At 38.4% G+C, this 17,162-nt stretch overlaps 1 protein-coding gene across 45 annotated transcripts in view; it reads right to left on the minus strand.

The window, feature by feature from the left end:
- Positions 1–17,162, minus strand: part of RANBP3 (RAN binding protein 3) — an 83,428-nt gene that overhangs the window by 8,291 nt on the left and 57,975 nt on the right. For 28 of the 45 annotated variants that reach the window (XM_007488985.3, XM_007488981.3, XM_007488979.3 and 25 more), the window contains 7 exons: positions 15,784–15,887; positions 8,401–8,479; positions 4,676–4,778; positions 3,279–3,403; positions 2,874–2,994; positions 1,674–1,816; positions 6–186 (listed from right to left, as the gene is read on the minus strand). In XM_007488985.3, coding sequence (XP_007489047.1) covers positions 6–186; positions 1,674–1,816; positions 2,874–2,994; positions 3,279–3,403; positions 4,676–4,778; positions 8,401–8,479; positions 15,784–15,887 — 856 coding nt within the window. The remainder of the gene's footprint in view (positions 1–5; positions 187–1,673; positions 1,817–2,873; positions 2,995–3,278; positions 3,404–4,675; positions 4,779–8,400; positions 8,480–15,783; positions 15,888–17,162) is intronic. The other 17 variants (XM_007488986.3, XM_056822529.1, XM_007488980.3 and 14 more) reach the window with 1 other exon arrangement.

Below are 17,162 nucleotides of genomic sequence, written 5' to 3' on the forward strand. Positions count from 1 at the left end.
CTCACCCCCTCCAGTGGATGCAGAAGGAGCCAGGACATCATCATCACTATCCTCTTCATTTGACTGTGTCACTTCAGGCTCTGGAGCTGTGGTCTTAGTCTCCTGTTCTTGCTCTATCCTGCTCCGTAATGCCAAGATCCGGTGATGCAGTGCTGCATATAATTGTCCTGTATCTTTGGAGCTGGCCTGCAAAGACAAAGGGTAGTTGTATAAAGAGAAGAGGTTGGGACACCCCCCTCCACCCCTACCCCCCCCCCCCCATCCCCAACCCTGCCCAAGATCAGGACACAAGGCGCAAGGGCTGCTGCTACAAACTTGTTGTGAGATCTTCCCTCTTTCTGTGTAAGGTGTCTCCAAAAGGAGGAGGTAGAGGGTTAGAATAGATTGCTTCTGGGATAGAAAGTCTTAAAGGGACCAAAACCACATTCTCATTTAAGAGGAGAGTCAACTCAAAAGAGATAACTGACTAGCCTAGAAAAGGGATCCTATAGTTTGTCTTTCTGGGACAAAGGACATAAATCTAAAAGTGAAAAAAATCCCTGGCCTGGGAATCATAAAACTTGGATTTAGTCAAATCTGCCAATTAATAGTCAAGTCACCTTCCCTATTTGGATCTCCATTTCTTCATGTACAAAATGAGGGAGTTCAATTAGATAATCTCCAAGGTCCCTTCTGGCACTAAGTCTCATGACTCTTAATCACTCAAATGCCTTGTTCATCAAGGTCAGCAAAAAAACCCAACAACAACAAAATTGTCCCTGGCTCAGTCCTTTGAGGGGTGGGTAGACTGATAAGCCTGTGTGGTGGTTGCTCCTCCAGCTCCAAGCCACTACTTGGTACCAAGAGCTAAGGCACGCATCATCTACTGAACACCAGCAGACCAGGACAAGCTCTAGAAACACCACAGGCTATATATGTCCATCCATCTTTGGAATGTCTCATGTAATGATGCATTCTCTGTCCCTCTTGTAGCAAATCAAAATGCTTCTGTTTGGTTTCTAAGGACTTCAAAAGTGTGCCCTCTGCTCTTTCTTAACTTGTTCCCAAATGGCCCCCTTCTACTTTGCTCAGGCTGGTTCTCCTTGAGACAAGTCAGTGGCTCTTGACTAGGATGTTCACCCTTTCCACTATATCTGAATATTGTTACATGGATTTAGGAGACACAGGGACAAATCCTACCTATACACAAATGTAAGCAGTTACCATCTCAATTCTAGCCATTCTTTAAGGTTCAGCTCAATGTCCCACTTCCTCTGCAAAACTTACCTTGATCAACCTTGATCAACCAAATCCTTGCCGATCTCTTTCCCCTTAGAACTGCCTGCCATTCCATTTAAATGCAGCCCTGTATTTTACTGTATCTTGTATTGTTTCCTGTCATGAATTCTGGCATCCCTTTGGAATTTTCATGAGTAGGAGGCAAACTCCTTCTTCATGACTTTCCTTCCATTTCTTTCCATTCCTCCACTTGTACATAGGGGGTGCTCAGTATAGATATGCTGAGTACCTTGTTTCAGGGCTCTCTCCATAAATGTATAGCTCAAACCCCAGCCTAGATTTGATCATATAAATAACACGCCCATTTGATTTTAATATAGAAATTAAGGTTTCCCCATTGCTTTCTACTCTAAAGCAAACCCCTTCATGAAGAGTGCCCTACTCCCAGAACCTACTGAGATCAGGAACACTTTGACTCCTTGATCCTCAGTGTCCATGGCTGTGATTCGGATGCTCTTCTCACTGGCTTTGTCTATTTGCATCTGCGCCCAGAGTTTGGTGTTGAGGATGAGCCGCAGGCTCCCCTGGGTCCGCATGACTGAAAGCAACAAAACCAAGCAAATAAAGTCAGACAAAAGGTAAGCTACAGCATTACTCAGTCTTAAGCCCTGGTGCCAGAAGGAAGACTCAATAGGGTCATATATGAATCCCAATTGTGAAGATTAAATTAACTCCCCTGCCCATTTTTAGATTTAATCACCAAAAATGTAAACATTAATCACTGAGTGGGGGAGATCTGTGACTCACATGTGCAATAGTGGGTGACGAATCAGAATGAAACTGACTGCCCCCAGGAAGTCCTAAGCAAAGCTTCAACTGTAATTGGAAGATGTAAAAGTGGAGGAAGGCACAGGAAGTGGCTTAAAAGAAAGTGTCTTTAAAAGGGAGTTAAAAACTTCCTCAGAGAACTTCGATTTCTTCTGGAGTTCCGAATTTGAGTTGAAGGCTGGTGAAGAATCTGCTGACTGGATCTGAGGCCCTGTACTTGGTGAGTGTGTCCTTGAATCTCTCCCTTTGGACTGACATGTGGTGAGTGAAAAGAGCTGACTCCTTTCCTGGATTTTCTGAAGAGACTAGCCTCAGGAGAGATCTATCCTCTTTGAGAGAGGCTCCCTGCATCCCCAGGTCCTCAGCTCAAGGCTGAAGCTTCTCCGGCTAAGCCCTGCCTGGGTTGAGCCAGGGGCTGCAGCAAAATTCTTAGTGCATAGGCTAGATATCTTACCCTATCCTCTCCCTCTCTCATTTTCTTACCTTTAATCTCTCTACATTTTGTAAATAAATTATAAATAAATCTCTTTGGAATGAATTAAATTTCTGGTGACTATTCTTAAATAATCCAGTCCAACCTTTTTATAAAAACAAACAAACAAACAAACAAACTCTTATCTCCCCCTTACACAACAATCCTTTTAAGGTCTGGGAGAGAAGGGGAGCATGAGTGGCCATTTCCCGATTAAGATAATCATGGCATGGCATGGCATGGCATGGCCTGGCAGTAGTTTTCTACCTGCAGAAACTATGGCATTCCCAAACCAAGAAGAAAGGATGGAGAGGACATGGATCCATTCTTTTTTCCGGATAAGCTGGGGACTTACCTAGTCGGGATTGTAATGTCCCATCATCTGTTGATGCCATATCATTAAGCCTGAGAAGTCCTCTGCCTCTTTCCACCCAAGACTGTGATGTTTTGTCAAATACAAACAACTTGCACTGGATCTGTAATAGAGAAACACTCTTGTTCACTTAAAAGACTCCTGATCAATATTTTGCCATGAATTCTGGAGGGGCCAGTCAGGCTTATGCTCTAGCACCTGAGGCATGTAGCCAAATTATGTAAACTATACCACATGGTCAAACTAGCTCTTAAGGTCCTGAGACTGCCATCTATCATAGAGAAGCTCAATTAGGACAAGTTGGGCAGCTACTCCTGTTGCCAACCCTATTTTAAGACAAGACATGCTGACTGGTCAAAGTTGCTTCTTGCCCAACTCCCACCTTACCTGTAACACATTGCTCTCTGCCTCTTCCCCGGTGATAACTTCCACCTTTTCCAGTAAACACTTTCTGGCTGTGGCCTTGGTGTAGGCGGCTGCTGACTCTGCCAGTGATTCTGAAACATTATTAGCTAAACAACATTTTCCATGTTTGTTTGGAAAGGAGACTATTTATTCAAAATAAAATAACACACACAAAAACAACCTGGTCAACTGGGCTATAGAGTATGGTGAAATGGAGGGCAGTCAGAAGGAAGAGTGAACTCAACCTCAAGAAGGAAGTCTAAAATTAGGATGCATTAAAAAAAAACAACACCAAAACTCATATATTTTTTATATAAAAGATCCCTTTAAAAAAATTCCTAAACACATGCTTCTACAAAGTGTATCCCTGAAAAGTTTTATTAACCATCAAAATAAGAAGAATGAATCCATTACTTCTAATTGGTTGCACTAATAATGGCTACTCTATTTGGTAAAAGGAACTTTCCTTTTTATTAAGTAGGTGATAAAAAGTATTAAGACTTTTTTTTTTAATGGGAAGGGACTGTAAAAATTATTTACTCAAATGCTCCAATTTGTATTACAGAGTGGGAAACTGAGGTCTAGAAATCATAAAATGATCTAAGGTCAGATAGCTAACAATTAGTAGTAAAAGAGATCTCAATAAAAAGGCTCCTGAAATCCAGACTGTAACTTTGGGGCAGAATTAAAAATAATTGTTTAGATACAGAAGAGATGGAACTCCAGGTCTTTACTGACCCTCAATGGAGACTGGCTCTGTGGCTGGGCCTGGGACCAGCCCTTCAGGCTATACAGATGACTAACTCACTTTGAACGAAGACCAAACTGTATTCATTGCATAAAGCAGACCTGGCATTTTCAGAAATGGTTCCAAAGTATATTTTGAAAAGTTGTACAACTTCTACCCCTGAAGACTCAAGTAACTAGGCCCATGACAGTGAACCATGGCATGTGTACCAAAGATGGCACGCAAAGATCTCTCTGTGGGCATGTACATTGTCCTTAGCATAGTTAGTTACTAGAAAGGCAGAGCTGCTTTGGCGGAGCTGCTCCCTTTCCCCTCTCCACCACACCTTCCTGCCCCTCTATGCTTACTACCCCCGCTGAGTGGAGCAACCAGGCCACTCACAACCTCCCTTTCTCCCTCTTCTGTCTGGGGTAAGGGGAAGGGGGAAGACGACATACTACTCTGTCTCTGGTGGCAGGGCAGGGCACAGCATGTGGTCTCTAAAAGGTTCGCCATCACTAACCTGGGCCTTCTGAACAAACTATAGCAGGTCTTTTTTTTAAACCTGCATCATCATGAAAACCTCCGTAATTTTAAACGTGATTAAGAAAGTAATTCCTAATAGCTCTCATATAGGATGTTCATGATTTACCTTTCTCAGGAGTTGCTTCTAGGGAGGAAGATTCTGAGCCAGATTCAGCAGCAGTATTGTCCTTGCTGGAATCTATACTAGCTTCACTAGATTTTGGTGGGCTCTGCAGAGGATAAGTGATACATACACATGAAAGACTTTTACAACTCTGGAGAGATGAAATCATTATTAAGGAGAAAGCTTTAGGATGATAGTCACTCATGATCTAAAAATCTTCTTTCTCCAGAGTCTGACTAAATTGGAGACACCTGATTCCATATGGACCAGCATCCTTGGATTTTCACAATCTATGAATATCCCACCTGAGAAACTACACATTAGATTTCTTGTGAGAAGTAGGGGTCAAGTGCTATTATTTCACTGCCAGAGGCATCAGAAGGCTCTAGGCATTTAGTTTAAGCAGAATGAGAACAGAAACTATTCCATTGCCCTTGTTCTGGTTTCTCACTTTTTTCTAAACTACTTGGGTTTACTGCAACTACCCCTCCTCCTCCCCCCAATTACATATAAAACAATTTTGCAAAGAAAATGTAATCTCAAATCTTCTCTCTCCCTCCCTAGAGCCACACCACACCCCCTTCACTGAGATGATAAGCAATCTCATATAGATTTTAAATATGCAATCATGCAAAACATTTTCCCACATTAATTCTTTAGTATCAGGAAATGTGAACAAAAAAAATTAAGAAAGAAGTGAAAAAAGTTTGCTTTGGTCTGGAGTCAGACTATATTAATTCTTTCTCTGGAAGCAGATGGCAGTTTTTATCATGAATTTTATCATGTTTTAGATCATTGTATTGCTGAGAATAGTCAGGTTATTCAGTTGTTCATTGTACAATATTCCTGTCAATGTCCTTCTGGTTCTGCTCAAGGCTTTCCAGGTTTTTTCTGAGCTCCTTCTGTTCATCATTTCTTTCTGCACAATAGTGTTCTATTACAATCATATACTATAACTTACTCACCCAATTGATGGGGATTCCCCTCACTTTTCAATTCCTTGCCCCTACCATGAGCTGTTTTAAATATTTTTGTATATATAGGCACTTCTTTTTGTTTTTCATGTTATTTTTTAAAAATCTATTTGAGATACAAACCTAGTAATGGTACTTCTGGGCAAATATCCTTGTTAATTAATAGTGCTAAGACTCTTAAAAGTTTGATTTTGGAAAGCAGATAACTTATTTATCATCTTTAATACATTCTATATAGCATTACAGACCTCTGTGCTACACCTTTCCTTTGGAAGTAAGTTTACTATCCAAGATGCAAAATCAAATTCAAATTTTTGTTATAAAAATCACAGAATTAAGAGTCAGAAGGGACCTTAATAGCAGTCTGGTTCAACCAGTACCAGGGAAGGATACCCAATATGTCATACAATGAGTATTTGTACAAACTCTGCTTGAAGACTTCCATTGAAGGGAAATCCATAATCTCAAGGCAGCACATGCCACTTCTGGAAGTTTTTCCAGACATGAAATCTAAATCTGCCTCTTTGCAACTCTAGTCCACTGTTCCTAATAAATCCCCCCCCCCCCTCCAAATGAAAACACTTCCAATACTTGAACTCAGTGGCCTACTACACCTCACCCATAAGTCTTTTCTGCTATAGGCAATGCTATGAATTCAAGGCTATTCAGAATTCTAGCTGACTTCTCTATGTACTGTAATTTATCAATCTACTTTTTAATGTGTAGGACTAGGACTGAACACAACACAGTACCACAGGGGGTATGAAAAGGGCAGAGAACAGAGGATGCTTAGAAGCTATTAAAGCAACCTGAGATCAATTATGGCCTTTTGGTAGTAACATTATATTGCAAAGTTCAAATCCTTTTTGGACAATCTTAATTAAAATCTAACCATACCCCTCCAATTCTGGATTTATAAAATGCTTTTTAAAAAAAATCCATGTCTTAAGATTTACATTTATCCCTACTGAATTTCATATTACTTGATTCAGTTCAACATTTTATCCTAACCAGTTTTTTTTGGACCCAGAATGAAAATGTCCTAGTTTCTTGGCTATCCAAAAAATTAACTTTTCCACAAGAATGGTGTGAGATTTTAGCACATGATTTCTGCTAAAATTGAGAAAAATTATCCTTAAGAGTATTCCTCTTACCTACTAGTTTAATAACCTTGACAAAAGGAAATGAGGTTCATCTGATATGACCTGGTTTTTTTTTTTCACTTTTTGATTTTTTCCCAATTACATAAAAAAACAATTTTAAACATTTTTTAAAACCCATACCTTCCATCTTAGAATCAATACTATATATTAGTTCTAAGGCAGAAGAGTGGTAAGGGTGAAGACAATGGGGTCACACAGATAGGAAGTGTCTGAGGCCAGATTTGAACCTAGGACCTTCCATCTCTAGGTCTGGCTCTCAATCCACTGAGCCATCCAGCTGCCCCCTAACATGACCTGTTCTTAATGAATCTGCATATTTTCTTTGTGATCACTGCTTCCTTTTCTAGATATTCACCAATCATCTTTTTAATGAATTGCTCTGAAACTGAACTCATGCACAGGAGACTAAAATTTGCAAACTCTTTTTCCTTCTCTTTCTTTAACAATTGGGACAATATTTGCTTCTTCATTCTTTTTGTGCTTATCCTATTTTCCCAATTATTACGATTCCCTGGGCTTAGCCATTCCACTTGCCAGTTCTTTCAGTATTCAAAAATGTCACTCCTCTAGGCAAAATGATTTTAATTTCATTCATGGTAATCATTACTCAGGAAAAACAAATAGCTCTTAAACCAATGGTTAGTGATGAGATTGGTGAGTTGACTCAGAGGATGCTAAAAAAAAATGATAGTTATTCACTTGGGTCTACATCTTGGCAATCAGAATTCTACATTCTGAAGTTATAAGACCTCAGCCACTTGACCAATTATTAGAAACCATTTGTTTTGTTTTGTTTTTAAACCTTATTCTGTCCCTTTGACTTACTACAAAAATTGGGTTTTGCTTTTAATGATTTGAGACTTCATACCTCTTGTCCAATAAGATACTTATTAACAAAGCAATAGAACATCAGGAAGTGTTAGGGTGGGTAAAGATTTTACAAGTCATCTAGTAAAACTTTGTAATTTTATAGAGAAAAACCTATGGGAGAAGAAAAGACTTGTCTAAACACACACAAGTCGTCATGTATTTCATACAATGTTCATTCCACTATGCCACTTAATTTTACCATGTTTATAATTTCAAATGGAGAGAACTTCTTAAAGAATAATTCCCTCTCTATTATAAAAGTCCCTTTTGTGATTGGCTTCTCCAGGAAAAGCTTTGTCATCTGTAATAATAATAGTTCTGTAATGTTTACATAATGATTTGCTCACAACTGCCAAATGATGTTATGGGAGGGGAGGCTTAAGGAAGCTAACTTTTCCAAAAGTGAAGTGGAAAGCTGATGTGATGGGGGGATTCATTCAAGGTCACATAGCAAAGCAAATGTCATAAATAGGATCTGAATTCAAGTTCCCAAGTCCAATTTTTCCCATTATACCACGTTCAACTTTACAGTAGGGAATGATGCACTGTCATTGGATATGAGCCAGGAGAATATAAAATCTTTGCCTAAATTTTATCAAGGTCAGGTTCAATGGGGGAGGATGGGGTGGGAGTTACTAATATCTTTAGAGATAAGAACTAAACCTATGAGTGGAAGAGCTCATGGAGGGATGACAAGGAAAAGGAACAAGAAGTAACTCACCAACACCCTTTCACTCATGTTCTGTCCAAACACAAATTTGTTGCTGGAGGTATCAGAACTACTTGTTGAATTCTCTAAACTGAAGAGAAAGGTTATTATTAACAAAGCTAAACAGAATACTAGTTTATTAATCTTATGCATCCTCAAGGAACATGTGAGAATGAAAGAGCATGCATGAAAGTTGACATTAGGGTTTACAATGTGTTCTTTACATAAAACATTTCATTTGATCTTATTAACAATCTTGTAAGGTAGCACAAGATACATTATTATTCCCAATTTACTGAGGCTCAGAGGTTATGGAGGAGTCAGGGGTAATATTCAGACCCAGTTCCAGTATACTTTCCCCTCTGGCATGTAGCCTTTTTTACATTCCCCTTGCCCTCCTACCCCCAGTTCCATGAATATAATTTGTTGGCCTTGGAGCCTATAAACCCTAGACGCCACCTTCTACCCAAGACCTCTGCAAGTATTCAGAGGGTCTTATTTCTCATTTAATCTCTACTGAATTCAGGAAGTATTACTTACTTTGGGCAAAATACTGTGCTAGATAACAATGGCGACAATATCTAACATTTATTAGATAACACCTTAAAGTACCTTATGAAATACTTGTTGGAGTTATCCTCATTTTACAGATGAGGAATAATCTGGGGGCAAGACAAATTAAATGACTTGCCCAGGGTTGTAAAGTCAGTGAGTGATAGAGGATTGGAATTCAATTCTTCCTACCTCCAAGATGAACTATGATACCTAACTGCCTTAATGACAGAAAAGAAAGTCTCTATATTCACTTCTCTCTAGTTGTACAGTTGACTCACTCCCCCCCCCCCCCCCGCCCCTTCCCTCCCTTCTTAGAATCAGTACTGTGTATTGGTTCTAAGGAGGAAGAGTGGTAAGGGCTAGGCAATGGGGCGTAAGTGTCTTGCCCAGGGGCACCCAGCTAGGAAGTATCTGGGGACAGATTTCAACATAGGAGCTCCCATCTCTAGGTCTGGCTCTCAATCCACCAAGTCACCCAGCTGCCCCCCCCCCCCTCACTGTTATGATGAAAATATTCGAGAGACTGGTTTTTGGGTAAGAATACCAATTGATTGATTAAACTAGCATATAATCAACAAGTAGGTCAGTGATCTTGATGACCAAAGACCAGGAAGTTACCTCATACAGAGCCATATCTATAAAATTTGCGAGTTCATTATTCAGTCCCTTCCCTGGACATCTCAAGACATTTCTGATTAGTGAGAAAGTTGACCATTAAGACTCTAACCCTTATCCAACCCCATAGGTAAGTGATCATATAGGCAGAAGAGTCTTTATTTACTGACAAGGTTTTAGTGGGGGAAAGGGGTATTCCTAGAAGTTTCTAGGAAGGAAATATAAAAGTCAACAGACTGGTTGGAGCTCCTCTAATCCAGGACCCTGACACAGGAATAATTCAAAAGAAAAAATTCTTACAACACAATAAGACAACATAACATAAAACACACAAAGTAACTGGGTGGGTGGGTGACACTAAAACCCTGTGGGAATCAAGAAAGGTCTCTTAGAGAGAGCTCTGGAGGTGAGGCTGAAAGGGAACTTGGCATCCCAAAAAGTGGAAGTAAAGAGGAATGACATTTCAGAAACAGTGTGTGGAGAGGTGGATGATCAGATGCTATGGATGGAGATTAGCAAGGAGAGTCTATTTTGGAATAGAAGTACACAAGGAACGGTAATATGAAATGAGTCTGGAAAGAATGTGGAGGTCTTTAAATGCTAAGCGGATTTAAATTTTATCCTAGAAGCAATAGGGACCCACAAGATATTCTTAAGGAAGAGTGTCATGGTCAGATCTGTGGTTTAAGAACATCAATTTGGGAGCTAGGAGGGAATGAATTGAGAGGGCAAAGACTAGAAGCACAAAGACTACTCAGGTGGCAGAAGGGGATGGTTTAAACTAGGGGGGGTTGCCATGTAAGTGATGAGGAAGAGATAGATATGAGACATTATGGAGTAGAATTGATAAGACTTGGCAACTGATTGGATATGGGATTTGAATAAGAATAAAAATCCAGGATAACTCAAACTAATTGAATATGAGTGTCCTCAACAGAAATACAGAAAAGTTAGGAAGAGGTAGATTTTAGGGTATAGATAATAACAAATTGTTTTTGACACACTGAGTGTGAATGAGATATCCAGAAGCAACTGATGACATGGGGTCTGGAGTTCAAAATAGAGATGAGGGACAGCTATATGGATTTTAAAGTCGTGTGGAGAGATGATAATCAAATGTCCATGACCTCTCTCTTAGCAGAGATTCATGGAATTGCCCATCTCTATAGAAACACTTCTCTCAGGTCTTGAAAATGGAGATTTTAAAATGTAGAAGAGAGAGAGGAGTATATTCTATGTATGAGAGACAGAACCAATGTAAAGGTACCAAGACCAATGTGGTCTATCACATATGAGCAACAGACAGGAAGGTCACTTTGGATAAAGTATGTAAAGGGAATAACGTATAATAAAGATGGCAAGGTTGTAAAAGGCTTCAAATGCCACAGAGGTGCTTGAAGTCGATCCTAAGGGATCCAAACATTGAACCACTAGGATTTATTATGCATAAGTATATTCTGATCAAAGTTTGTGAATTAAAAATATCACTTAGCATGGGTACTTTCTTTATGAGTATAGCCCCAAACCCCTTCAGACCTTAGTATATCTACTTCTTCATGAGTTGCCACTGCTGAAAAAAATCTATCACATAAGGGCTCATACCATCTCCCAGAACTTAGTGCTATTATCAGCTATCCCTATGTTCTTTCTTGATTTAATTTTTATCTGGCATGATCTACCAAAGCTTATGTTTTAATGGTATACCCTTCAAAAAGTCCAAGTTTATTGCTAACCCATACATTAGGGCTATAGAAGAAGCGTTAACAGTAAGAGGCAGACCCCTGATTGACATGACAATAAAGATTTTCCTTCTCTCCTCTCTGATCCACCTGGCATATTTTATTTTGTGTATTGTATGTGCACAGAACATCAATTTATCTTTTTTTTAATTTTATTTAATCAATTTAGAACATTATTCCTTGGTTACAAGAATCATATTCTATCCCTCCCTCCCTACCCCACTCTTCCCATAGCCCACATGCAACAGAACATCAATTTAGAGGTGAAAGGAACTTTAAAAAGCCTTCTAGTCTGACCTCCATTTTATAAATGAGGAAACACCCAGAGTTGAAGTTCCCTGCCCCAGGACACATAAGAAGTACATGGTACAGTGGGGATTTGGACCCAGTCTTTCTTGACTCCACTCTAGTACTTATTCCACTTTGATACCAGATCCCCTATTCCCCCTATGATAAATGGAGCCAGTGGTAGTGGAGCTATCAAGGACTCTCTATCTTAAATCACAAGACCTGACACTTTTCCCCAGCAATAAAATAAAGGTGCTAGACTAGATGTGGCATGTCAAATCTGGGGCCTTAAAGCTGCAAAATTCCAGAATGTAGAACCAGATCAAAATGCAACTGGAAAATGTTAACAAAATTAAAAACACACACAGAGATATAATACCAATTTGTGGTTTTCTAAGTTTCTACTTAGAAAAGAAGTTTAAATCTATACCCAGCACAAAATGTTCTAGCAGTAGAATATGCAATGGGATTGGGGGTGGGAAGGAAGCACAAGGTAGTGTGAATCCTAAAACTACTCCACCCTACTCAGACTATACTTTAGAAGATTTGATTTAGCTATCTTCTGATTGTAAAAAAAAAAAAGACACTCTCTTTAACAGAATCAGGAATGTCTTGTAGTACTTTACATTACTCCACCCTACTTAGACATACTTTAGGGGAAGATAAAGTTGTAATCTCCTAACTGAACAATGAAGGTACTTAGTTCTCACCTTATAGTGAAGCTAGAACTTTAAACTAAACCTTAACACGAAAAGGCATTAAGTAACTCTAAAGGTTAAATTAATCACAAAAAGGTCAAGTAACTAACAAAAGGTGAACTTTAACAAAGAAGTGTGAAGTAGCTCAAAAGATATAAACTAATCAAAGAAGGTGAGAACTAAAAGTATGGGCAGTTCTGGAGAAAGCCTTTGATGTGATTGGTAGATGTGAAAATTTAGAGGTGGAGACACAAGGGTGAAAGGTCTATATATATTTGGGATTTTCCGTCTCTCAAGACCTCTTTCCCCGGAAAGTTGGATCTGGCTGATCACTTCCTGTGAGCAGCCTGGGTGCTAGTTCGATCCATAAATTTCCAGACTGACTTGGGAATTTTATTTGGCGACCATTTAAATCTAGATTTAAAGTCACACCTCTAAATTCATCTTTACAGTCAGAGACGAAGGAAATAATATTTTATATATAATTATATTATGTAATTTACATATTATACATTAATTATATAACATGTTAATTATATACATATAATATACAAATGATAATTATATATAAAACTAATTTAAAATGACAAAATAAATTATTTTGGACACATTTACTTGAAGTTGGACAGAGTATTTTATAAGAAGTTGGAAATTTAGGGCTGGAACTTTCAAAGAGAAATTAGCAGTAGAGACATGGAATAAAGGAGTTTACTTAAGAGGCAGTACTTAAAGGTGTGGGAATGAATGAGATTGATACAGGGCTGAAACTGGGGACGTTAAAATAACAGAGGTGAGGAAGAAGTGCATTCTTTTCATGGGGGACAGACAACATAATAGCACAAAGACAGGACAGGGACCATCGCATATAGTAGCCAAGTTTCTAGAATATGTGAAGGGAGAAAGAGTACAAAAAGAAGGGAAGGCTGAAGACAGATCTTTAGGGAGAATACTCAATATCAAGAGGTAGAAAAGAGGATAGCAAGGAAGCAAAGGAAATAGGAATGATTGAAGATATAGAAAAATCAAGAGTGTGTGGTGTCTTTGAAGCAAAGATAAAGAGTATATAGGAAAAACAAGTAACAAGTTTCAGGAATGCAAAAAAATAAATAAATGAAGGGAAGAGGGACTGAAAAAAGGTCACTGGATTTGGTGTTTAGGTCATCCATGTTTAATATCAAAATATCAGTCTTAGCAGAGTAGTAGAGGAAGAAGCCAGATTCCAAAGGGTTGAGGAAAGCACAGGTAGTGAAGAATAGGTGGTAAAATAGAATTTCTTCAACAAATTTAGCAGTGAAGAAAAAAGAAAAAAGCATAAAGGTAAGATTTTTTTAAAAAGATAAGCAAGATCTGAGGATATTTATAAGCAAGTAGAAAGAAGCCAGTGGTGAAGGAGAGATTAAAACTTAATCAACTGAGGACGAGTCAGAAGATATGAAGTAATAAGATTTTTAAAAAGGTTTCCCTCTTTAAAAAAAATTGGAATGACTATAGCCCTTGAAGCCTCAAGGTTTAAGGTTTCCTTCAGAAAGGAACATAAAATCAATTATCCTTCCCTCCCTTAATTTTGTTACTTTTGCCCAGAGGCCTCTGCAAAGGGCCAGATCACATATTAAAAAATAATGTATCCACTGATTAAAGTATTTATTAAGCACCTACTACTCTTTATAAGAGCCTACTCCAGGTGGACAAACATGACTCAGTACTAGTTTCAGTTCTGCTACTATCTGTGTTGTCCCTGAACAACTCCTTTCATGCCCGTTATCTTCCTTATCTCTGTTAAATGAGATTGTGATTTTTTTATATTCGGAATTTAGCTAGAAAAACAGAACAGAGTAATTTCATAGTTTCTTGTGATCCCTAAATTGCCCAAAATAAGATGAATAGGCAATATGAGTAATAGAATAAGAGATCACAGTTTATGAGGGGAAACAAAGACATATATCCCCAAACTAGCCCAATTAAAGTGTGCTGTATTAAGAGAGGTAGAGAAAAAATACGGAGAAGGAAGGAGTAATGGATTATGGATTGTGAACTACCAGAGGAATGTTTTATTTGACAGGGACTTTGTTTCAACTCTGTGGGAACAGTGAAATCTTAGTTCCCTCAATTACTTTCCAACTTTAACTCTTAGAAGTCCTGACATCACCAATTAACTTAAAGCAATAATGTCTTCCTTCTAGCCCCAAGAGTCTATACCTCCTAAAGGTAGACTAAACTGGAAAAGGTTTCTAGATGAGTAAAAACTTTTTCTTTCTTTTTTTTTTAAACCCTTACCTTCTGTCTTGGAGTCAATACTGTGTATTGGCTCCAAGGTAGAAGAGTGGTAAGGGCTAGGCAATGGGGGTCAAGTGACTTGCCCAGGGTCACACAACTGGGAAGTGTCTGAGGCCAGATTTGAACCTAGGACTTCCCATCTCTAGGCCTGGCTCTTAATCCACTGAGCTACCCAGCTGCCCCCTGAGTAAGAACTTTCTTACAGGGAAAAGCAACCTAAGTATAATGAATCTTGATCAGATCATTCAGGACTGCTACCTTTCCCATCATTTCTAATCTTGCAACCAATTTTCCCAGGCTTTCTATGGTCCATGGTAGTATAGAGTACAGACCACACAATACCTTGAAGTATGGTCTGAACCAGAGTAAAATGTAATTGAGAAATATTTATCAAAATAAATAAAAATACAAATAATATATGATATTAATATGGGTTTTTCTAAGACAATATACAACAGCCTGGAGAGATCCTTATGGTTCAGTGGTACCAGTTTCTATTTGAATTTGACACTCTTTGGATAGAGCACTTGAAGGAAAAGAAGCTCCATACTGCTCATAGGACTGATTCAGAGCTAGTGGGAGCCTTAGATATCATCTAGACCACTTTCATTATTTTATAGATGAGGAAACCTGAGGCCCAGAACAATTAAAAGACTTATCAAGGTTGATTATATATATTATATTATAGCCTTACTTTAATGCAGCCCAACCCCATTATTATTGCTCCCTATTACCTATTTATCTATTTACATGCTATATTCCCCAAAAGAATAGAAATTCCTTAATGGTACGGGCTGTTTTCCCAATTTTTTCTTTGTATTCCTTTATCTTGTGTCCCATGGGTATTTAAACAAATCTTTGTTGACTGAACTGAATTATAATGGTCACCCTGATATCAAAAGCATACAAATTAAAAGTGCTCTGTCCTGACTTCCAAGCCAAGGACTGGTCACAGAACATCATGGAATCATGGATTCTTGGAGACTGTCTAACAGTACAACCTCCTGTCACAAATGAGATGGTACAACCCAGATATGAACAGCCTTGCTTTGGGGCAAGAATTGGTCGAGTTCAATGCACTACAACATGCTATAGGGAGGTATCTCTTTTGGTTAACATTGTCCACCCACTTCCAAGGTTTTTTTTGTTGTTCTTGCTAATCATCATTTCTGAAATAGAGCTTATCCCCACATAGAAGAGAACCAGCAGAAACATCAGATGCTCACCTGGAGCTGATGTACTGTAGGAAATAGTTCGTTGCAGATGGCGTTTCAGAGCTCGGATGCCCTGCATTTGGGAGGTCAGTTGTTTCAGCATTTTCATGTCCTAGCTGAGAAAAAAAGATAGTACACATTTCAAACTGAGTGAATTATGTAGTCCCCAGAATAACAGTGTTCACCACCTCTCTCAAAAACAAAATATTATAATATATTATAATTATTATATATATATATTATATATATATATATTATTATATATATAATATAATATATATTATATAATATATATAATTATAAAATAAAAAACAAAAACCAAAACCCCTACATTTTTTGGTCCACAATTACTCTTACTATATAAACTGTGAGAAGTGAGTTTCTTATTTTAGTTGTGGGGGTGAGGAGTAGGAAAGGATAGACTTTACCATTTCTATTCCATGTATCTTTATCCCACCTTTAAATAAAAAGATCTGAGAAAGTACAGGAGGTATAAAACCTCAAAAGATCTGAGCTTGTAAAAAGTTACAATTAAACTGGGATTTAGATTTTCATTTCCAGCTTTCACATCAACAAAAATAGGACGACACCAGTGACCTTTACTGACAACACTTATTTTCAAGGACCTAAAAATACTTCAGCCATGTTTAGTTTTTTAGTTTCTTTTTTAATCCCATTGCAACCGTACAACATTCCCGAATTAATGGTAGAACTAGGGCTTCCCCTCAAATGTTCAGGTAACAGTAGAAAAACCAAGTTTCATAGCTTCCTTCCTATTTTCAAATTTAAAAACTACCCATTAGCCCAGACAATATTTGTTTTATCAACACCAGGAGGGTAAATTAACACCCTGTCCCTAAGCTCATCTGACTCCATGACAAACAAACCCCAAAGCAATCAATTATCTTGGCTTGAAGCCATGGCAACAAATACATGTACTTTCAAAGTCATAGATGGGATAGGATGAAGATGGTAAGAATTGGTACCAGTCTTCATATATCTATCTTGCTACCATCACTGTTGCCTCCTGAGCTTTTGAGAAAATGGTCATTTGTCCTACAAATTGTCAGTAATACCACAGAAACCATTTTCCCACTAATAGGGAAGGGATACAATGTTTTCAAAGTCTATACACTAGTCACAAAAGGTACATATAACTCTACTTCTTGGCCATAGTCTACAATGCATGTTGCCACCTTACAACCTTCCCTATAGCTAGAATGTTCAACCACAGCAAATGAAACTTTAGAAAGGGAATTCCTTGCCCACCTCAGTATGAAGGAAGCAATGTTTGCATTCCTTTTCCCTTCTCTAAAAGCCAATGCACCAATGGCCTATCTGTATACCAAGACTCACCTTTCTAGCTCCTACTCCTATGTACTCTGTTTTAG

Source organism: Monodelphis domestica, chromosome 3 (genome assembly GCF_027887165.1).
Source record: "Monodelphis domestica isolate mMonDom1 chromosome 3, mMonDom1.pri, whole genome shotgun sequence".
NCBI classification, from domain to species: domain Eukaryota; kingdom Metazoa; phylum Chordata; class Mammalia; order Didelphimorphia; family Didelphidae; genus Monodelphis; species Monodelphis domestica.